General features: G+C 37.0%; 1 protein-coding gene and 1 non-coding gene across 3 annotated transcripts in view; one reads left to right on the top strand and one right to left on the bottom strand.

Annotated features, from left to right (window-relative positions):
• Positions 1–24,135, top strand: part of LOC124169773 (putative RNA-binding protein Luc7-like 2) — a 35,770-nt gene extending 11,635 nt beyond the window's left edge. For both annotated transcript variants that reach the window (XM_046548510.1, XM_046548520.1), the window contains 5 exons: positions 4,021–4,119; positions 12,721–12,939; positions 13,199–13,411; positions 22,780–23,003; positions 23,175–24,135. In XM_046548510.1, the coding sequence (XP_046404466.1) occupies positions 4,021–4,119; positions 12,721–12,939; positions 13,199–13,411; positions 22,780–23,003; positions 23,175–23,301 (882 nt within the window). In that variant the 3' untranslated portion in view covers positions 23,302–24,135. The remainder of the gene's footprint in view (positions 1–4,020; positions 4,120–12,720; positions 12,940–13,198; positions 13,412–22,779; positions 23,004–23,174) is intronic.
• Positions 7,977–8,090, bottom strand: LOC124173790. Its single transcript, XR_006868755.1, has one exon. It is a non-coding gene; the product is annotated as a U5 spliceosomal RNA (small nuclear RNA).

The following is a 24,135-nucleotide window of genomic DNA, read 5'->3' as shown; positions in this document are numbered from 1 at the left end:
CGTCTCTCCCCGTCATCAGCCCGGATAATCGGGAGTGTGCTGTATGACATTATTCCAGATATCTTCAACAGAGATATCAGTCATAGCTGCATTTCAAGAAATGGGCATCAGAATTCCTGTAGTGCACATATTATCATAGACAATTATTATGGTGATGATCCCAAGATATCATTGCAATAATAGTCTGAAAGTTATCATATGGGATCACTATCCTCTATTCTCAGGTGAACTCAAGATGAACTGAAATTGAATATTAACACTTTCAAGAACAACCTCTTTCTATCTTATATGAAGTCTTGTCTCATTGTCTACTAGTTCTTTACTCTTGGTGCCCCAAAGAACTTTGCAGTGCCCAGATACATAATAGGGTAGTTTCCTTCATCAAAGAAAACGAAAGGCATTGATTGCAATTCGTTACCCACCATGAGTGTATTCATAATATACAAATTATTTCGTTTTTGGAAATACCGGTTTAGACGAATGGCAATGGTCCATTTTTATCCTCATTTGAAAAGGGCCAGATTGGCGCCCATGTGATGCCACTCCACGTGACGTCACAGGGACCTAGTTTCTATAGGAGAAGATAGGAGTTATACACCATCTGAGGTTACCAATGCATGCATGAGGCGCAGAGCTCAGGGAAACATGTCTTAATAATCACTTATTAAAACTGGCTAAGGTCGGAAAGTTTTTCTCGTTTGATAAGGTATTAATAATCCTTATTTAAGCCAAGCGCTACCAGCCAGCAGGGTACTCAGTTACCCACCAGTAGCCTGCGTCGTATCAGCGCTAAGCCTGGCCTCAAGATCACCTCACAGGGCGGCATCTGGAACCAGAAATACGTTGTACGGAGAGATTGTACTGTACATACTCAACTGTGCCTCTTTTGTTAAGAATGACCCTGAATACTTTCCATAAAATAGTTCTCTCCATAATCACGCTACCAGAACCACCAATGATATTCACCTCAAAGACTACAATATTTTCTGCCAAAAAGGACCCCTTTTCTCCCTATCAAAAATATACAACAGACTACCGTATGATATTAAATGTCTTCCACCTACACCATTCAAGAATGCTTTGAAGATATATTTAATGGAAAATAACTATTATGTATAGCCTGAAGGATTTTATGTTGGGCTCGGAGTAATCTTTGCCCATCAACCACTAAAATTGTAACTTTTTTTCTTTTATCTGTAAAAATTGTAAATGTTATATCACTTCATTTATTTGTAACTATTACTTTAATTATTTACTTTATTTTGACGACTTCCAATGTCACCGGAACATGTGATCTCTAGGAACAATAAAAATTATTATTATTATTATTATTATTTCCCGGCATTCATACTTACGCGTCGCGTTTTCACGCGCTTGAAAATTTTCGCTTTTCATTTAATCGCGAAAAATAGATATCGTCATTTAAAAATCTAAAAGCGTGAAATACGTACTTCAGGAATAATAATCTTTCGATTTAGGCAATAAAAAAATAATAGGAAACCACCCTATTGGCATGAAATCCATGGATTTTAAAAAATTATCCTTTTTATCTCCAAATATTCATCAACAGTTGTCAATCCATAGAGTTTTGAGTAAATAAAAAAATCTTTAATAGGTGTTATCAGCTACATATTAAACTATCCAACATAAAAAAATGATCTATGTTTTTATGAAAATATTTTTTTATTGTCTTCATTTTCAATCATAAAATACCCTGTGTATGATGTTCAGTTAAACTGTACTCTGGCAATTTTTGTGACTTTGTCTATACAGCACTTCTATCTTGGTAAGAATGCTACCCCTCATCAAGTTTGTGATAATTATATTAGGGAACTGTGTTAGTGTCACGTAGTTGCTATTGTAAATTCCTGAGAATGATTGAAGTTGTGATGTAAGCTCTAAATGTGTCTAGGAGTGGGTTTATTTGGTGTGAATGAATTAATCAATGTAATCATTGACCTGTAACATTTTTCTTAGTAAGCTAAGCATTTATCAATTTTTGTTATTTTAGTTGCATTGTTAGCACAAACATTGTTATGGTTCATGGGTCATTCGAAATGGTTTTACATTCAAATTCTTTAGCCGATTGTTGAAGAGCTTATTATTACATTACGACCCATTTGGCTTTGTTGGCTGATTTTTCATAATTTCTAAAAAAGTTGCCTGCAATGAAAACCTATGTGGGCTGCCAAAAAAAGTGGCGTAAAAATAAAGGAATGTTCCAGTTTTCATAGTCAGTCTTGTGTGATTGATTTTATCGTATATCATCTACGTCATAATAGTATTGAAGTATTTAAATTAATTATAAGTATATCAATTGTATATTCATATGTTGAGTTTTAGCTAAAGTGATTATATATTGCTTTTATGCTATGTTATTTATATCTGTATTTTGCAAGTAGGGTATTTATGATTTATTATAAAGATTGCGTTTTCATTGAATTAATCAGGTATGCAACATGTGAAGCAAATGTTGGATTTTGTGGCTTAATTATTTGCTGTTAGAATGAGTTAGAAGGGGATGAGGTCTAAATTATGTTATTGTTTCTAGTTCCTTCTCTCCTCCCACTTTTTTGACAGCCACGTTGATTAATCCAACTCTTGCTTTAGTCAGGTAAATATTGATGACTAAGTGTCCATCAAGGTTCCATGCATCCTTTGTCTCCCTCTATTGTTCAGTTAATCACTTTCAAAAGTGGTTCAATGTCCTCCCTTAGTTTCTGGATGCTAATGATAATTATAGACTTACTTTATATCAAATCCCAATTTCTATAATTTAATTTTTGTTTCATTTAAGGAAGATTATTTGTTTATGAGCTTGTATGTTCAGTCTAGTCCAGATTAGTCTTATTTTGCTTTATTTGGATATGTGAGCATTATTCCTCTTCAAGTTTTTGTAATTATTGCCCAGTAGTCAATATTTTTCATCTTATTATGAGCTGAATTTGCTGTGGAATCAGCTGACACATGTGATACCTACTCCTAAACTATATAATTATGAAGATGCAGTAATCAACAGTTGATATTTTTGATAGGCTCTTTTATAACTAATTTCCTTATTCCTATCAGTTATTATAATAAAATTTTACATTTGAACATTATCTTTTATTGTTTTAATTTGTAAATCTTGGTTAAATAGCTGTTCATTTATGCTTCAAGTTGGCATTTATGATGCTGTCATTTAAACAGTTATTTTCCTGCAAAACTCTAATATTTAAACCTTTGGGTCCTCATTGTAATAATTGTTGTGGCTGTACTCTATTATTTCTATTCAAAAGTTGGATGGTGTGGAAATGATGTTTGCAATTGTGTCTTTTCTTAGTTTATTGTTTATTAGTGATCTTTGTTTTATGTCAGTTACATATGTTTACTAGTGTTAATTCTATGTGAAAAGAGTTCATTTTAGATTTTGCTTGAACTCTCCATTGATTTTTAAAATTCTCCTATCACCCCTATGCGTTAAATGTAATTGCTGTTTTTATGAGCCATGGGCTTATTAATTTTAGAGATGGAAGTGCTAAAATTGTTTCGTTTATGTGAGAAGTTGGTCTACTTCTTACACTATTCCAACAGTTGTGCTATTGATTCCAATATTTTGTCATGCCGAAATTACTCATGTTAATGTCCCTCTCTTTTGATGGTTGTTATGGGCATCCACTAAAAACTATTAAGCTTAGATTCAAAATGTTGATGGTGGAGAATTCATTTTTGTTAATTTTTATGTTTTGCATTCCATTGTTAACTATTTTCAGGTCTGTCCATTTCATATCATTAAAAAATTATGGGTAAACTAGTGAGAGCATTTCAAGTTTTAATTTAAGGTGTACGTCTCATTTAAATTTCAAGTTTCTTTGGTATCATTTTGCAATAAAATCACGTCAATTTTGTGGAGGTCATTATAATTTTTTGTTTTTGCAAATTATTTTGTAGTTTTTTCGAGATATTTTATCCATTAAAAAATGCATATACCATACTTGGCATTGTGTATTAACACTGTTTATTCCTATGCATTCATTGTAGCGCATGGATCTTGGAGAATGTCCTAAAATACATGATTTGGCTTTGAGGGCTGATTATGAGCAGGCTAGCCACAACAAGGACTACTACTATGACATTGATGTAAGTGATTACTTAATTTATTATCATCCTTTATTGCATTATCCATATTTTGTCCATAGAATTTGTTGCATTGAGGGTTTTCGTTACTTAATGAATTATTCAAATTTTGTCTATCTACCTACTAACATCAATTTCATAATGCTAAAGCCTGTGAAATTAATTGTCTTAATGCTGCATTTCCCTGCCCATTTAACTATGGCAATGGAAGTGCCTAGCTGTGCCTTATGCAATTAGGAAAATTTAAACGAGTGTATTTATTAGAACAAAATATCGCTCTGAGAAGATGGCTTGTTGGTGTAACTGGTAGCACGCCTGACCGGCAATCGGGAGATCCGGGTTCGAATCCTGGCTAAGTCAAATATTTTTTCATGGCGAACTTCATCCTTTGGTGTATTTAACTTTGCACCCGTGCGCGTGACTGCGTACAAAGTCACTTGTTCCTTCAGTGCTTTGAAAATCGTCGCCGCAGACCAGCGGAAAATAAGGGTTTTTCTCCCCGACAGTGGCTTAGTAAGCACGACCCTCGCCACATGTGCCGCAGTGTGGACTTGTGACGTCAACATCTTGTTCGGTAAAACCCATCCCGAAGTTCGCTCTGAGAAGATGGCTTGGTGGTGTAACTGGTAGCACGCCTGACCGGCAATCGGGAGATCCGGGTTCGAATCCCGGCTAAGTCAAATATTTTTTCATGGCGAACTTCATCCTTTGGTGTATTTAACATCATGCATTTGATCTTACACATTTGGGAAATATTACGTATGCAAAACAAGTCAAAATATCTAATACATGTACCTCTATTCCTATCTAATTGATAATTCTCAATTTTGAATTTGCTGTTCATGCAATAATCAGTTTTATAAAACTGAAATTTCTAATATCATGTACTGGTGTGCATCAACATATGTCAATTGATGGGCAGCTGTCTATAACCTAATAAAATATGAACAAATCTGAACTAGGTGAATTTGTAGCTGCACTCCGCCAGATGTGCTCTATGATGTAACTAGGTGTTAATTAGTTAATTACCCTTATTTTAGCGGCATATGAAATGGATTTTATATTTTTGGATTAATGCTGTGGAGACCAAAACAAGAAATATAATTTATAATGTTGACATTAAAAACTCTGATGATAAAAAGTATATCGATGTTAGATAACATTTTTCCAGTGTATAAATAGACTAAAAACTGTTTCTTAAAAATCAAGAATATCATTTTAAAGTACATAATTTATTTTGCGGAATAAGCAAGTACAGCTCTCCTGATTATCCGGCTGCAGTTAATCCGTACATGAGTTCATGGCCCTTTGAAGTTTTCTGCGATATCTATAAAGAAAAAATCCGACGTAAAAGCACTAAGAGATTAGCAGTTTTTTAATAAAATGCTACACCCTGTTAATTATTTCCATTAGAATCCCCTTTTTAAAGTGGAATTATTTTATCTACTTGCTGATAAGGAATGTTTCAAGTTTACTCGGTCATCTGCTATAGTATTGAATACGACGATCTGTGGTAGGAAAAAAACTTGATTAATTTTTGAAGATTCTTCAATGGTTAATCATTCACAAATTCAGAGAAATGTTACCTATGATCTTTAATTGTATATTTGATATCACAAATGCGTAATTATTGCTGTGGCCTCGCATGCAGTTGAATACGTCCCAAGGGAACCGGAGATTTGTCGCATTTGGGCATGATTATGCTGTTACCAGTCAAGGCCTAATTAAAAAGTAAAAAGAGGAAGGGAATAGTACAAGGGTGGTTTGAAAAGTTCTCGGAATGAAATAGAAAAACGTTCTGCATTAGTGCTTCAGAGATTTCGATCCGTGGGGTGAATTCTCAGCGGAGAAAACCATGGTAAATTCTCGGTGAAGTTTCATTCAATTCACTGCGATATTCATGAACTCTTCCACATATTCTTACGTTACTAGATACAAAATCAATAAACATTAATATAGTCTGAGAGTTGCATCTCGAGCATTGCCTATCAAAATGCGTAATATTATTCCCCTCATTGACCGGTCGCATGGATTCAGGAAAGTACAGTACGTCAGCGCTACATTTCTAAACTGAATACTTAAATTGATTCATTATGTTTTACTGCAATCTAAGGGCCCATAGGTGTCATTGTCTACTTACCTTTAATCAATATATCTTCTGCCTTTTATATATTACGTTGATTGATGAATCTGGTGGTTTCACTGTCACAGTTAATACGCGGAGGAGGGGTGTCGAGGATTTCGAGCAAATAACATACAAATACCAGTAAATCACTATATTCTTAGATACATTCACACGCACATACACTCAATCTTTCACGCACGCAAACATACTTTCATCCTCTCATATCTCAATAAAATAACGTGAAAATATCATCATTTGAATATTAACTTTGCTGGAAACATCGAAGAGTATTTCCAATGCACGAAGCTAATTAAAAGTGAACTTTTATTCAGCCAACTCCATATTGACTTGCAACAAAGTTAGTGGGGAAAAGCTTTCAATAATGCAGTATTCATTTACGTTGGCACACAATATGAGAGAACGAGAAAATGCAGCTAAATAAAATCTTTAAAAAAAAAAAACAACACGGTAACCCAGTCACCAGAAGCATGTAAACAAGTACACAATATCGTGTGTCAACTTTTTCTTCACTTTTTCGCAGTGTTCATATCCAACACTCAAAATTTCAATGCCTTTACGTGGGTACTAACCAATTCTTTTCCGCAATAAATATTTCTGCTCAAACTTTAATTTCCATAGATGGAAATTTCCAATCTTAAGGGTACAATTTTTAAATAGTTGAAAGTCGGAGTTCGGGTGTGTATGCTGTGTAACAAGCTGTATCGTACAGAAGTGAGCGCAACCACTTCCATCGCTAGAACTGCAAATTTTCACGTTGATCGGTGACTTGGAATTTTTAGGCCATTTTTCTACAGAAATTAATGAAAATTTCTTCGAGGAATGATAAAAATGGGTCACTTCGTTTTGTTTAGCACGTGAAAAACTATAACTATTCGTTTTTTTTCTGCCATTGGTTATACGAGCGAATATCTACTTCATCGTGCTCGCATTCAAAAATTAACGTTATCACTTGAAATACGGTTATCACTTAAGTACGGATTTACGTAAGTCGAGACGTACGTAACTCAGGGGATGCTTGTGCCATAGTTCATGTTATTTTGCCATGGCGACAGCACATGTGCAGGCGCACATTGTATTGATGAAAGATGACTTTCTTCCTTGCTACACCTGGCTTTTTTTCACGTTTATTTTGTTTCAATTAGTCCAAGAAGTTAGCATTGTATTCTCTAGTAATTTTTTGGCCAGTTGGGAGACAATTTATAAACAGATTCCCCTTCACATCCCAGAACACTGATGCCATGACCTTTCCAGTTGAAAGAATTGTCTTTCCTTTCTTTGGTGGTGGATAATCATCATGTTTCCACAGCTTTGTCTGTGATTTTGTCCCTGGGGAATAGTAATGGACCCAAGTTTCATCTTTGGTCACAAACCGATCCAAAAACACTTGTTCATTTTTCCCTAAAACGAGTCAATCATTGTTCCGATATGTCCATTCTCATGCGTTTTTGATCCAGCGTCAAGAGTCGCAGCACTCATATAGCAGATAATTTTTTCATTTCTAATTTTTTAGTTAAAAAATTATATACCCTGTAATGAAACTCACCTTCCACTTCTTATTTCATGTTACTCTAGGGTACAGAAATACACTTAAATAAGAAATACCATGCACCAAAGTCATTTTTTACAAATTATATTATAAATGTCGTAAAGAAAACTAATTGGACCCAATTTACAATTTGATATTATATACATATATATTGCGTAATGTCCCTTTCTGTTCCTATGGGCACAATCAAAACTTGTCTATACATACAACTGAACTCACCCGCCACCGAAATCTTTGGTAAAAGGGGAAAGATTTATACGAACTGACTTGAGTCCTTCCATATCTCTTCCTCCGCAATCTTTCTCTCTCGTAGGCACCTCCTTTTTCTTTGCCTCCTTTTCTTCTTTCTGCCGATCCTTTTAGAACATGTCTCTCTTTTAGTTCTCTCAACACACCACTATGTTCGCTTTTCTCCCGATCTTTTTAGAACACGTCTGTCTTTTAGTTCTTTCCGTACACGACTATATTAGCTTTTCTTTCCGTGTCCCTCACTACCATTATTGCCTCCTCACTACGATTGTTAATTTTAATTTATTTATTTAAACAAACAACATGGTGGTTTGTTTACAACCCTTTTATATGATATCTGGTAAGCAAGAGCAATTTCATCCACTTTCACTCGGCGATCTTCCATTACCATTTTGTGCACTTTTGTAATGATTTCTGGAGTAGTGACACTTCTTGGCCTACCTTTGTGCGGACCATCATCTAAGCTCTCCCGACCAAATTTAAATTCATTTTTCCTTTTAGAAACAGTTGACTATGAAGGAGCAGAGTCCCCTATTGTATTCTGGAAATCAGCATGAATGTCCTTTGCTTTCGTGCCTATTTTTACTAAGTACTTAATCACTGCACGAACCTCGATTTTTTTTTCCATCTTCGCAAATCACTATGCGGGTTATTTAAGTATACTGGGACTAGCCACGGTGATAACTTTCACGGAGTCACCCGCAATACTCAAATTGTGCGAAAAATCCACAGAGGAAAAATCATTCGCCTTGACCGGGATTAGAACCCGGATCCCTCGATTTCTGGCCGAGTGCTTTAGCCAGTTAAGCTACCGAGGCGTCGTTCTCCCCTGTGGAAATTTGTGGACTTCACCGGACAAGGTGGTATGGACTGCTGAGCATATTATGTGACTAGCAGTCCAGTCCAGAATGATTTTTCCTCTGTGGATTTTTCGCACAATTTGTGCATTGCGGGTGACTCTGTGAAAGTTATCACCGTGGCTAGTCCCGCTATACTTAAATATACTTAAATAAGTCTAGAGTGAACACCTCTAGTGTTCAAAGTTCGAGCTTTCTCTCCGGCTGTGGCGCCATGCGCACCACCTGGGCTGCTAGTCGCATAATATGCTCAGCAGTCCATACCACCTTGTCCGGTGAAGTCCACAAATTTCCACAGGGGAGAATGACGCCTAGGTAGCTTAACTGGCTAAAGCACTCAGCCGGAAATCGAGGGATCTGGGTTCGAATCCCGGTCAAGGCGAATGATTTTTCCTCTGTGGATTTTTCTCACTATGCGGGAACAACAAAAAAGCCATTTCACTGCCACAGATCTTTTCCACAAACATTGAAGTGGCATGTGTGTACAGCAAATAGTCCTATGGTTATCACGTGAAAAGTTTGTTGCACTAGCACTGACAGCCCGTGGTGATTCCGAGAACTTTTCAAACCACCCTCGTAGAAGTGAAAGCAGCAGGGGAAGTGGAAGTAGAGATTGCGTGAGTCATACCAAGGTACTTGCATGTGTAGACAATTTGCCTTAAGTCCTGGTTTCCTATAGCACTTACGTGCTCCTCTTTTTCAAACATCGCTGTGTGGGCTTAGTCTTTATGGATCCGTGTCCCACAGCAGTTGTATCCCAGGCAACTTGTGCGAGACGCGACTACTCGGCATGTTGCCTGTCAGTGTAGTTTCCGACGTCATGCTGTGGTTTTGAAGCATTCTTGCAAGCCACTTTTCTGAATCCGTGACCTCGCAGCCACGGGTCCATGGTTTTACGGAAACTAGGTATTACATGTAGCAGTAGGAATACGAGTACAAACAAGATAGCGGTCGGGAAGAGAAAGGTCTTGACGATTCCTGAAAGCAATGTAAAATAGTAGACAATGTACGCAAGTAATAATAGATTGTTTGATTTATGTAAATTATGAAAATTACAAAAAATTAAAGTTAAGTTTTGATTACACAGGTCAACAGTGGTTTTGGTGCCGGAGCTTTTAAAGCTGATTCCAAGTATAATTGGGGTGCTGAATCCAAATATGATATTAGTTTTTTCCTATCAGCTCTAGTTTTCAAGATACAGATATGTTGTTACTTACGTAAAAAAAAGTTCAATATGATGATATTACATAAATGATAAAACCCACAAAATAAAAAGACTTGATTTATTTATTGGAATGTTAAATCACCTACAATTACAATAGTTTTACAATACAATTGAATACAAATAGTAACATTTTTCACTGAAATAAAACAATTTAAAGAAAAAAAAGACGTAAAAACGTCACTAAACACTACGGAAGCTCCTTTTGCGCGATTTTCTTGCGTGCACTTTGTTAAAACAGTCTCGTTTTAAGCACCAGCAGTAATCTGCCATCATATATTTATCTTCCTTGGTAGCGATCTTACATTGTTTTGATTTCCTGGTGAAATCATTCGCCTTGTTTTTCACTTGTGTCGCCTAAATTTTCAGGAAAACAGTCTAAGTGACTGTGTATAGTGAACTTTTATGCTAATATTACATCCAAGTGGTTTAAAGTTAGTGAGCATATTGTTTACCTGCTCAAGATAATTTCTCTCGCTAGTGATTTCTCAGAAAAAAATTTATTACCTCAACAAATGAAAGCCAACTGTTTTTTTAATCTCATTCAATGGCTTGACAAAAGCAGTTTTGTGGCCCATCTGTGTCTGATTTGTGGCCCATCAAAACTACCAGCTTTAAGTTTTTCGATACTTATCTGCGGCATTTTTATTCTTATGTAGCCGAAGCATGGTTCATCCTTGTCAAGAACCTTTACAAATTGCTTCAATAAGCCTAGTTTAACATGAAGGGGCGGTAAGGTGATTTTCTCCCGTTCACCAAAGACTTAGCAATAATGTTTTTACCCAATAATTAAGTTTTCTCCTTTTGACCACTCCTTAATCCAGTGGTTTGTCTGTCCCTGCTAGCACAGAGGCACCAGAAACAAGGATATTTTGTGTTGCTAAATTGCTGCCCAAGAAGAAAGTTCACCAATTTTAAATCTACACAAATCACCTAGCGATGTCCCTAGTATTTTATCTTCTGTAAGGCCAATACTATTGTATCATATTCTTCTTTCGTTTCAGTTGAATGAGCGATTGGTATTGAGCCAAACTTGTTAACATTGTGAAGAACACATTTTAAACTACGCTTGGAGCTATCAATGAACAAACGCCAATCACTAGCTTCATATTGCGGTAGTCCCATTCCTTTCAGAAGATCTCTAACGTCTAAATAAAATGTAAGATTGTCTTCTTGAGTAAAGAGGGGTAGCAGATCCTTTTCAATTGTGGGATAAAAATTAATTTTTTGTACCTTGTTCCATTAAATTCTTTTCATGCGTCCTTGAAGCTAGTAGTTCAGATGCTTCCTTCGGTAAGTTCAATTCTCTAACAAGTGTGCTTAGTTCATCTTGATTGATGTTGAGGATTTGTTGATACTGCCTCGTAGTCACTGCCACTATCGTCAATAGAATCAGGCTCATATTTATCCTCACATACATCACGTAATGTCTGAAATATTAGGATCGGGATTTCTTCTGAATGGGGTACCGGGTGTCTAGCTGAAGGCAAATCTGGATATTTCCATTTGTGGCGATTGTTTCGATTAATTCCCGAAACATTTACCATGCAAAAATAACAGTCGTCAATATGGTTTGTAGGTTCTCTCCAAACCATTGTCACACCAAAATTTAAACTTTTCCTTTTTCCTGTAGTTCAATACCGCTGATGTTCTGTACATGTTTTACACACAACATGCGGTGCCTACTTTTTACCTTGGTCACCAAGCTGAACACCAAAATATCCTAGGTATGCACGTTTCACATAGTCTGTAATGTTTTTCCTATTTTCTTTTAAAGTATATTCCCCACAAATGTAACAATACACATCACAATGATTTACACAGCTTCTTCGAATTGAGCTCATTTTTAGAGGCTACTTTACAAAAACTTTGAGAATTTGACCAATTGTTTTCGGAAATCCCCTTACTGATTATTTACTCCCGCCTCTCCATTTTCAAAGACACACTCTCTCTTTACCCTATCCCCCCTTTTTTACTCTTTTTATAGATTGATTTAAATTTGAAAAACATTTTCTGAAATATATCAGAAATTTGAAAGAATCTAATCATAAAATGCACCGTATCTAAAAAAAGTAGAGCTGTTACATAAAAACGGATATCATATTTGGATTCAGCACCACTAATATTGGTAATATCAGCTCAAAAACTCCCGGCACCAAAAAAAATGTTTTTTTTTGTTGGCCTGTGTTATCCATGTTTTCCGATTATTCGCGCCGCCTCTCCCCATCATTAGCCCGGATAATCGGGAGTGTACTGTTTGTGCATGATGGCTGTGGCTGACGAGATTGTTGGTTGAAAAGGCTGAATGCCAATTATCCTTGGTAGATCTCTAAATTGATTGTTGCTGAGCTTATGTGCAGCTAACCTAGTCTATGATTATGTGAAAATTGCTGAAGAATTCCTTTTCCGAGCATTAACTAAGCTGCACTCCGTATGGTATATTTTGGTAATTGGTTTTGGAGTGAGATTGTCCTCAACTCCATTAGTTTACTATCATAAAATTATGAATACTTCTTTCACTATTAAAGTGTATTGTTTACTTTCTTAAATTATAAACATTCTTTTATGTCATACCAATTATTAGGCTATGGAACATCTCCAAGCATTTATTGCTGATTGCGACCGAAGAACAGAAATGGCCAAGCAGAGGCTTGCCGAGACCCAAGAAGAACTGTCTGCAGAAGTTGCTGCTAAGGCAAACAAAGTTCATGAATTGGCAGAGCAAATAGGAAAGAAGTTGGCTAAAGCAGAGCAATTGGGTGCGGAAGGCTTTGTTGAAGAAAGCATGAAGCTTATGGAAGAGGTCTGAAGGGGCAAAATTTTATCCTATTAGCCAAATTAAATTTTTATTTTTTGATGTCTATAAGAATTCAAAACAGATTTAAAAACAGCTTTGTTTTGTATCATTAGAGTCTAATGATACATTATGATCAAGGAATTTGCAGAAATAGGATAACTAAATATGGAGTATAAATATTTTTAGTTGTAATTGGTGTTTGATTTCCTCTCTTAACTTATTAAGCAATAGTTGTAACAAAAATTGTTATTCTAAATGTTTTTAGGTGGAGGATTTAAGGAAAAAGAAGGCTGCTGCAGAACAAGAATATCGTAATTCCATGCCTGCAAGTAGTTATCAGCAGCAAAAGTTAAGGGTGTGTGAAGTCTGCTCTGCCTACTTAGGTATTCATGACAATGATCGTCGACTTGCTGATCACTTTGGTGGGAAACTTCACCTAGGGTTCATCAAGATCCGAGAAAAGTTATCCGACCTTCAGGTAAAAAATAAGGCTTTTATTTTTCTGATGAGTCATTTGATATAAGGTCATTATGTCAATGGCTATATTTAGTTTACTGCATTGATACTCTCATTTTATTTCTATTTGTTTTGTAATTTTATTTCATATTCAGTTGGACCTTGCTTTTAAAACCCTACAATTTACAGTCGGAATTATAGTGCTCGCAGAGTTTCTGTGCACTAGAGAGTTTCCCCGAGCCCATTTGCCCATGGTAGAGGAACCCCGATTGGCTGCCGGCGTCCAATCCCGTTAACCGGTTCTTGACTCAATGCGTGCCGGGTACGAACCTTCGAAAGAGGCGACCTGAAAGAATCGCCGAAAGCGAACGTAATGCCTCGCCGACGCGCCGGTCTTTAACATAGAAATTCTGTTTATGATACACTATAATAGATATCGGGTCTAAACTTAAAGTGATTCCACTATTCATCGTTGGGGGTTGAGAATATTATTCTCATCGGCTTCTCCATGACTACGCAAAAAATAAAGCAGAACATAAAATTCTTCACCAACCAATTACAAAAATCCTGATAAAAAGCTGAATTTAGCCATTGGAAAAGGAATCAAATTAACCTCACAAGAGTCAATTTTAACGGCAAAGATTGCTAAACGATACATGGACAGCAGAAAAATTATATTCTAACTTAAAATAATTATGGCAAAAATCCCACTACATACCGCTATGGTTTTGGAGGCTGAAGTCTACATCTAGGCAGCATTCTTGTTCCGGGAAGGCAGGTTCTCGCTGATACTTTTTGATACTCATAGCACTGGTTTTTAGAATTCATCACTTGTGTTATCACTTGATTCCTCGCCAAGTGGAATAACAACCTGGGGCACTTCATCACGAACACATTCCTTTATGTAGTCTTCTTCCTGAATATTTTCCGCAAGCCTAACACACTTAATCCAATCTTCCTTACTTATCGATGCTAATGCCTCGTGTGTAAATCGTTCAACATCAATCATTCTGAAAGTAGTGTTCCTCTGTACGACAAACCTCTTCACTTGCGCCCAAATTAACTCTATCGGATTGTATTTACAGTGGTAGGGAGGAAGGCGCACCACTAAATGGCCCATTGAAAGGGCTAAATCGTCCAACTGATAAGATGACGTGATTTTATTTTTCACCACGTAGTCTTTTACCTTATCGAGTAGTTCCTTCACTGTGTTACTATCACTGAACAGTACATTTTGCTGTCGCAGCCAGGATTGAATTTGTGTTTTCCGGTACGTTGTGTTGGGAATTTTATTGGAGATTTTGGAATGATAACTCGTATTATCCATCACTATAATTGACGGTCGGTCCAACCTCCTCAACAGTTCTTCAAACCACCAAGTAAAACAATCCGCATTCATGTCTTTGTGGTAGTCGGAAAGCGGATCTCTACTACCTGATCTAAAAACTAATCCCATACCTTTGATAAAGCCCACCTCACTAGATCCTGCATGTGTTACGATTAATCGCCCACCCTTCCCTGTAGGCACACGCATACCTCCTTCTCCCTGGGAGTTCACCCAAATATGACGCTGGCAGTAATTTTGGTTGACCCAAGTTTCGTCCAAGTACACAACCTGTTCGTAAAGTGAGTTCACTCGGTGAGAGTGCATGATTTTCAGAAATTTCTTCCTGCACTCCCTGATGTCACTGCGCTCCATCAATATTTTTCTGCCATCATTTCCCAGCACATATCTAAACCCCAGGTTGTTGAATATTTTTCTAAAAGAAGAATATGAACCACAATATCCTGCAGCTTCTTGGAAAGCAATTCTCACCCTTTCCACTGTTGGATATATACCTTTATGGTACATATCGAGAAATATTCTACGCACTAAATCCTCATCGAATCCGTCAATTTTACTCCGATTTGGATATGGCCCTCTCTTCTTCCTCTCTGTTTCTTTCCCGATGTTCTTGAGCAGCGAATAAACGTAGCGGGTGGACACGCTACATGCCGTGGCTGTCTTTTTCACAGCTTCGTCGTTCTCATTGCGAGAACATCCAACGTTGAAAGCAGCGAATTTACTCCGATGCACCTTTCCACGGTTGGGGACGTTCTGGTCATTTTCACTATGAGTTGATGCCGTTGGAGATGTTGCGAGTGGATATAAATGAATTCCAAGGGATTCATAATGCTCGCTACCCGACACTTCATCCAAACACAGTCTTGCCCGATCCACGACGGAATTATCACCGAGAGTATCAGGACGAGTTGCCACAATTTCCTTGCAAAAGAATTTGTAAACGCACATAACGCGTTCCCTTAGCTCTGCAGAAAATTCCTTAGGCATGGTAGCACAAGAGAATTACACAGACCACTGAAGTTGAGATTTGCTCGGAGGGTTTCGATGGACTGACACCTGCAGTGGTTTAGCCACAGTTCGACGTTCGAAGGCCCAGTAAGCTCATTAAAAATTTCTTAGAATCCCGTAAATCTATTGATTAAAGAAATGACCACCGAAGCGGACAGATTTCTGAAAACTAGGGTCAGCGCGGATTATCTTCATTTTGAAGCGCCCCCGCGGAGCACCCCGTATCCTTTCTTTCACGGTCGTACGTGAATATCTCAAGGGTTCATGCCAACGGCACTTGGAAATACCTGCTAATGAGTTTTTCCCAGAATTTGAAGTGCTGGAGCTTCATGCGACCATCGAACTAGGTCGCTCCTTTTGGTTGGTGGTACCATGGCTGCGAAAAATCACCACGGTAGAATTTTCCGTTTCAAGGGTTTTCCCCCAAAACCCAAACATCAGACGATCAAGTGGTGGAATTCATAGGTTCGAATCAGTGTTGAAATTTTATAACCAATGGACTTCAGGTAAAAACTAATAATGAAAGGAAAATGTAAAGAAATGAAAATATTCCGTATAATTTTGGAATTCATTGGAATAAGTTCATTTTGGTATTTTGAATTTCTACATCCGTTTTAGAGATTCATAGGGTTTGGAAATGAGAAAGTTCTCATTTATAACCGCAGAGACGATTACCCCATACCTGATTACAATCGATTTTTTTAATTGGTTGGTGAAGAATTTTATTTTCTGCTTAATTTTTGCGTAGTCATGGAGATAGCCGATGATAATAATATTCTCAACCCCCAACGATGAATAGTGGAATCCCTTTAAGTTTAGACCCGATATCTATTGTAGTGTATCATAAACAGAATTTCTATGTTAAAGACCGGCGCGTCGGCGAGGCATTACGTTCGCTTTCGGTAAGAACCGGTTAACGGGATTGGACGCCGGCAGCCAATCGGGGTTCCTCTACCATGGGCAAATGGGCTCGGGGAAACTCTCTGGTGCACAGAAACTCTGCGAGCACTATAGGTGTAATTATTTGCTAATCTATTTTTACTTTTTCAATCATTTTTTTCGTTGTAAATCTGTTAATAATTGGAAGCCTGAGTATATTTCTGTCATGCTCACTTCGAAATCCTGCAGCAATGGAGAAATTATTGCTAGAATTTGAACTGGCGTGTTGCGGTCATGGCGATTCTTTTGTTTTTGCAATTTGAATTGAATCCTCTAAACAAAATTCTTCATACTTTTCTCTTTGAAGGCTTTCACCAATTTCACAATAATTGAGAAAAAATGAAGTTATACCGATGTAACACCCTTTAGGACAAAAAAATTTGGATTTTTGTAAGGTAAAAAGTAGCTGCCTACTAACTTACATTTCGTAAGTTGTAGGTCCCTATATGCTGCAAATCAAATTTGAAGAAAACTACAGTTATTTTTGGTGAAGAAATCATTTACTTATCTTAATTTTGAAAGGAGTTACAAGGTTTTGATCTTAAGGAAAAATATTATGGTGCCGCTTAGCCGAGCTTCTCGCCTTGCCTTGCCAACCCCTTGCACGCGGAGGGAAAAATCTCGGGCAGAAAAGGAGATTTTTTTCCATCCATACCAGGAATATGTACTCCTTTGTTACATATCCTGAACAGAGAAAACTCATACGTTGTAACCGTAATGTTTCTATTTCAATACATTGGTACATGAAAGCAAGCTAATTTTGACAGAAAATGAAAAAGCAGGAGCAATTTCCACAATTTTACATTTATTAATACGACCGGTTTCGCTTTTCAGCATCATCAGGTGGTGCTGAAAAGCGAATAGGACCTGATGATGCTGAAAAGCGAAACCGGTCGTATCAATAAATGTAAAATTGTGGAAATTGCTCCTGCTTTTTCATTTTCATTATGTCACGTTTCCACTCCATCTCGCCTGAAACCTCAGACTATAATTTTGACGGCTTGGAAATAAGACGCAAATTTTGCCTTGGGTCTTTCGGTTAATCCACGAACACCAGACAGGAAATATCTCATAATCCGTGCAAAAGACCCTTCCAGTACATGCCTTTTACAAAAGGGCGCTCTGAGTTTTTCCTCAAGTTCCATTCAGAGGGTACCATAAAACATCTGCATGAGGAGCGACCCCAGCCCAGGGGCCAGGGGAAGAATTAATAAAGGGGTTCACTTTGTCGTTGCATTTTTTGGAGTGAACGAGTGTTGTGTGGTATGCTATAAGTTTGAGATCTGTACAGTGTTTTTTTATACCAATCTCTGCTGTAACGTGCCCTATCACTATGCCCGATTCAAAGAGGAGGAGAAAAGGTGAGAAGCTCAGAAGCTGGGAAAGTGAGTTGGTGATCAACATTTTCTCGTACTTCACAAAATCTCTCAGCATCACTGAAACCTGCCAAGAAACTTCGATAAAGGCAACTGGGTGCTTGGAATCCAATGTTTCCAAAGGGAGAAAGGAAGGTTTCCATGGACTATTTATGAGACCTTATAAAAATTAGTCACCCTTACAGAAATTCGATAACAGTGATTTTCGATGATTTTGTGATATCAGTAGTTAAAAGGATGGTAGATGAATCTTTCCTGGAAAATACTCCCCTGACTTTAAAATCAATCGTAAGCTCGGTAAATATGGACAGCGATCTTTCATTTTTCAAAAGGACGCCACTATATTGTCTTCTTGAGGACGTAGGCTTCGGGTACGAACGCAGAAGAAAAAGAAGCATCCTTATCGACGGGATTGATATTATTCGTTGGCAGCTAATTATTTTAGACAGCTTAAAGATTCTGTCGCAAGCAGAGGATCATTGTACAGGCGGTCCCCGACTTTCGTACACAATGCGTTCCCGAAAACTTGTACGAAAGTCGAATGTACGAAAGTCGAACCATTGACTTTCATACTAATTAGGAGTTACGTTCCCAAAGAGCGGAAAATACGTACTAAAACCTTTTTTTTCACGGAATTCATTTCAATTGACTTAATATTAATATTACGTTAATAAAACTCCTCAAATCATCTAATTTCTTTCGAAAATACGCAGAAAATGCAAATAAAAGTTTAAAAAAACAAGAAATCCGTAGCCTATTGAGTGAAACTTCCTCTCGGCATTTAGTTTGACATTCCACTTATTACGTCCACGTTAAATAAAAAGACATATCAAGAAGCATAATAAAATGTAGTTGTTGAACCCGCACTCTGGATACCTTTTAATTTTTACACCAAAATTCGACATTTGGCAGGTGACATATTCGTGATCGCGTATATTTCGCATGTTATTCAAAAAAGATAAAAGACAAACGGAATTTGGCTGATATTTCGTGCAATATCGTTGCTGAAGGTGTACATGAATTAAACAGCACTCAAACGAAAAAACACAATTAGAAAGAAGATATTACTAGTTTTATTGAAAGCCATTTGATGATGTCTAGTCAACTTCTTTTGAAAAATATCTTCAATGAAGGGTTTCTTCTTCTCTTGATAAAGGAGCTTATAGCAGGCAGTTTCTCTCCCAAATAAATCACCTAAATTAGAGTCAACTACTAACAATTCCCTTTATTATATACGTTCGTAATGTTCGCATATACTGCCATTTGAAACAATTTAATGTTGGGATGCGCAATAAACATCGCGGGAATTTAAAAAAAATTACATACCAACGTCCGAAAGTCCGAATTTAGCGTACGAAAGTCAAGTAAAAGGTGTCAATTTTGAACGTACGAAAGTGCGAATTGTATGAAAGTCGAGTGTACGATAGTCGAGGACCGCCTGTATTCACTGATAAAACCGGGTGTAATGATGGGAAAATCAGTGGAAAAAGTAGACTTGCTGTGATAAAACATAGAAACTCCGCATCAGGCTTTCTTTGCTGGACTTAACAATTAGTGCTGGGCTTTCAGTCCCCACTTCCCGAGAAAGACTATTTGCAATTGCATGTGCATGGACAGAAAAAGGCCTCATAAAAGTAGCATCACATGTGTTTCCGTGTAAGAAGAACTCAATGGATGGACATGACGAAGTTGATGCCGAATGTTACGTGAGCTGGTTTTATCACTCACGTCTTACAAACCTAACCGAAGGCTCTATTGTATTGGCATATCGTCATAGCATTTTTCCAAGCATTTTAAGCCATCCAAAAAGTAGTATATCGGGATCTCATCAAAATAGGCATTATTTTGGTCTATGACCTACTCCTTATACGTAAACCTATGTCCACCAAGCTAGTTATTGAAGTTGGAAAATGAGAAAAAGTCATTGGAGGTCAAATCTTATCCATGCAGAAAGTTTTTTAACTATTGGGACATACGTTCCAATCAGCATTTCAAGGAAGTGGACATAGACATTACTCTTCGAGTTAATTTTCATGATAACGTTGAAAAGCCAATTATCCATCTGATATAACCATCGTTGTCTTATGCAACATTGCCTTTCATGGAATACTACCCAGAGCCAAAAAATATTGCAATGAGGAAGGAATAGAAATTTTGTTGCATTCAGAAGTGGGGATAAATTTTATTATCCTTCACTTAATTGTTATTTTTTACATTACATATTATTCATTATTCAGCTTGTGCATATTGTGCAGATGAAAAGAAACACGGTGTAAATACAGGGTTCTACATACACCCATGTCTCGTATAGCGCAAGGGATGCGTTCCTTGGGGTCTTTGCGCTATATGAATTTGCGTTATACGAGAGCGTTTCTTGGGTATTGAATTTCCTCTAAAACATCTATATTCCCATAAAAAGCCTTAGAAAACATTATTTACATAAATTTTTATAGTTTAAAACATCTTTAAAGATAGTATGCACGCATTCAAAGACTTATTCATGTTAAAAAAAATTCTTAGGTGCTTTTGAAATTCCCTCCTGTTGTGCGGGTGAGCTAACATCGGCTATCTCAGGGGTTCGTAATGCATTGCCGGCAGTTGATGATTTTTCAAACCAGTCTAAAAACAACTATTGTGTCACCCAGGCCCTTTTGTCACTCATTGAAATGACAGGAAAATGCTACTTTGAATGCCATTTTATAGCTAGCGGAGTTTATGAATGATAAATCATTTTAATTTGAAGTCCTCCGAGTCATTAGCAGCTACGTGAAACAGTCTTTAAATGCCTTGAAACCTGAACCGGGTTTCCCTTCCCTGAAAATGAATGAACGAGAATGCATTCTTTTCCAAAAGAATATCGTCTCGTCAACACTAAAAACTAGTTGAGGGGGAAAGGAGCCACTTTCAATCACAGCTTGGAGTTCATCAGAAAATGTTGTGGTGACTGCGCTATCAACACTTGCAGATTCACCTGATATCGCCGCACTGAAAACACTTGCTTGCCGTTTAAATTCTGGAACCAACCGGAGCTTTCACTAAATGTCTCGGAGCGATTACCACTCTCGTCTTTTTGTACTGATTCACTATGAACTTTCCGTATGTGTAGACCGCTTGGTTGAAGTTGGTGCGGCTGAGGTCACTGATGTTTTAACTTCGTCTTTATTCAGAATAAGGCATCGTGCATTTAAACTTGCGCGCAATATCGCTTTGACGCTCTCCATTTTCAAAGCAATTGACCTCTTTCAATTCCTCTTCTAGGTTTATGGTTTTTCTTGATAAATTCTTGATTTTTCTACACGCATTCCTATTTTTTGCCATATTCTCTTGGTTTTTAGTATGTATGGCTCTATCTAAATCACCTTCTACTGCTGAACTGTATTCCTGAGACGTAGAAGGCATACGGCTGCGGGGAGGGAAGGAAGCCATTGTGTTTGAGACTCTATAGCGGACCCTTTATGTGTTGATGCTATTCATGCGCAACTCGGGCACCGCTCCATTTCTCCCCCCCTGAATACCGATGACCTTGAAGGCTTTAGCGTAGACCCTCTACCTGTAAGTCAATCACCCGATAACCTATGACGGCAAAAATACGTCTCAAACCGTATTGCTTTAAAAAATCTCATTTCCACTAGCCCCACGCTTAATTAACGATCTAAATTATTTATTATCATTCTGTTAAGGAGACGAGATAAATTACTTCGGTAGGCCGGCTATCTGGACCCAATGACGAGTAATACTTTTGGCCATTGCGCAGCAATGGATTTCGATTAATATATAAACAAGAAAGAAGATTTGAGGCAAGCAATAACATAAATATGCGTAAAATGATAGAAATTTCGTGTGTACTTAGCGCAAGTTAACGTTTTATCACGAGAGCGTTTAAGATTTTTGATTAGGCTACACTGCGTTGCAATGTTTCCCCGAGGAACGAATTTGCGCTATATCAAAATTGCGCTAATCGAAATTGCGCTATACGAGACATGGGTGTATGTTGGTGAGTCAGGAAGTTTAATGGCACCCAAAAAAAAAAAAAAAATACTTTCAATTTGCAGGAAAATGTAAATACTGATAACGCAAATACAGGGTTTTACTGTATGTTAAAACCAGTGCATTATTTTAAATTTTATAGTATGGGCGGTATAAGGTGTATGTGCTATTCGGCCAAAGATATCAAAAAATTGTGGTAATGGTGGTATCTTATGAAAAGAAGAATCTCCCTTGAATTAAAAATTATGTTATTCTAAGTCTCAGTACTTTTGATTTTTCTAAGGCAGCATTATTGTAAATCTTTTTTCAAGCCCTTTATAATTTGTCATGGTAAAGCTAATCAAATATTATAACTGGAAATGACATAATGGAATTCTTTATTTTTGAAACTGATAGTTTGAATGACCAAAGGAGGTATAATTCTTTAAGTGGTATTATCAGGAAATTCTCTTATTGTCTCACCCTGATGGATGGCTAAAAAATGTGGAATTAAACAAGATTTTGGGTGCTGTTTATTTTTAGTTTGCAGAGTCGTTAGTTTTTTATGCATTTGTAATTTTTCTTGTATTTGGTTTAATTCTCTGTTTTTGAATTCATGTTTGCCTTGAAGTTGGCTTACCGTATATGACTCATTTATTTATATTCAATGCCATATTTTCTCTTGATGGGTGTGAAGTAAGATTAAATAATGGCTCTCGATGAACGAAACTCTTACTTTTGTGTCTTCATTTTCAGCAAACGGTTGAAGAGCGTAAACAGAAAAAGAAAGAGGAGAAAGACCGTGACCGTGAACGAGAAGAAAGGGAAAGAGAAAGGTTGAGAGAAAGGGACAGGGAGAGGGAGCGAGGATCAATGAGTAGTGGGAGAGGAAGTGCAGACAGACACCGATCAGGGCGTCGCAGCAGTCCAAGCCGCCAGCATAGACGATCTAGGTCTAGAAGTAAATCTCATAGTTCAAGGTAATAACTATCCTAAAAAGTAATTAAATATCCTAAACTGATCACCCTGTTAAAAAATGTAATATTTCTGAAACTATGTAATGGAATGAATGTACTGAGTTTGTGTATAGGAATATTCATTCATTTGATTTGTATTTACTGTTAGCCTTATGTTTAATTATATCTATCTAGGTCACAACGTTCTCGAAGTCGCAGCCGAGGGAGACGTTCCCGGGAGTACCGATCTTTATCACGTGACCGTAAGAGGTCCAGGTCTAGGGAGGGTAGAGATAGGGCTGGTGACAGAAGAGAGAGGTGAGCTAATTACATCAAGCATTCAAGTTCTTGAAAAGAAGTGGCCCAATTATTATGTTGTATGTGTATTTCTTCTTCTATTTTAAACATCCAAATAGGAACTTTGAGAGATGTGTGTAAATCAATGATATGAGATCAAAGCATTCTTATTCTGTGCAGTTATCCTTTTCTTGGGCTGTCTGCATGGATTGTGGGGCCTTGTTTATCTTCTCCTGAATCATGCTACTGAAAGCTTAACTAAGACCAAACAGTTTACCTTAGAGGTTAATGGTTTTAAGTTGTGTCCTCCTTTGTTGTGTATTTAAGTTCTGTGGACCATTAGAACTAAGTACTTGAATTTGAGCGAAGCTGACCTCTTCAAGCTATTGCTCATAAATATTGCCCGTTGTAATTCATATTGTATTAATTGGAAGGCATATTTCCTTTTATGACTTGTATTATGAGTTGCTTGAAAATATAATTAGAACATAATAGGCACATTTCTTTTTTGTCAAGGCATTATATAGTTTTTATTGAAGAAATTTTACCCTTGAAAAAAAGAATTACATATTAAGTTCTACTCTGTGAAATAATTTCTTCTGTATCAATATGAAAAGAGGTACAATAATATTGCCTCTTCTGTGTTGGATGTTAAAGTGCTTCATTCAGAATCATTTTCTTGAAATTTTCTCATGTAGGGTCAATAGAAAACATTGGAAGATAATATTTGTATTAGTAAGCCCTATTATGTCAAGGAAATATTTTTTCTCCTAACAAAATTCAGGACTCAGCTGTTTATAAGCTCCAAATGAAATGTAAACTGGTCTTGTAAGTTAATAAATGGTTTATTTGATATTTA

This window comes from Ischnura elegans, chromosome 1 (assembly GCF_921293095.1).
Source record: "Ischnura elegans chromosome 1, ioIscEleg1.1, whole genome shotgun sequence".
NCBI classification, from domain to species: domain Eukaryota; kingdom Metazoa; phylum Arthropoda; class Insecta; order Odonata; family Coenagrionidae; genus Ischnura; species Ischnura elegans.
This window is presented reverse-complemented; position numbering and strand designations above follow the sequence as displayed.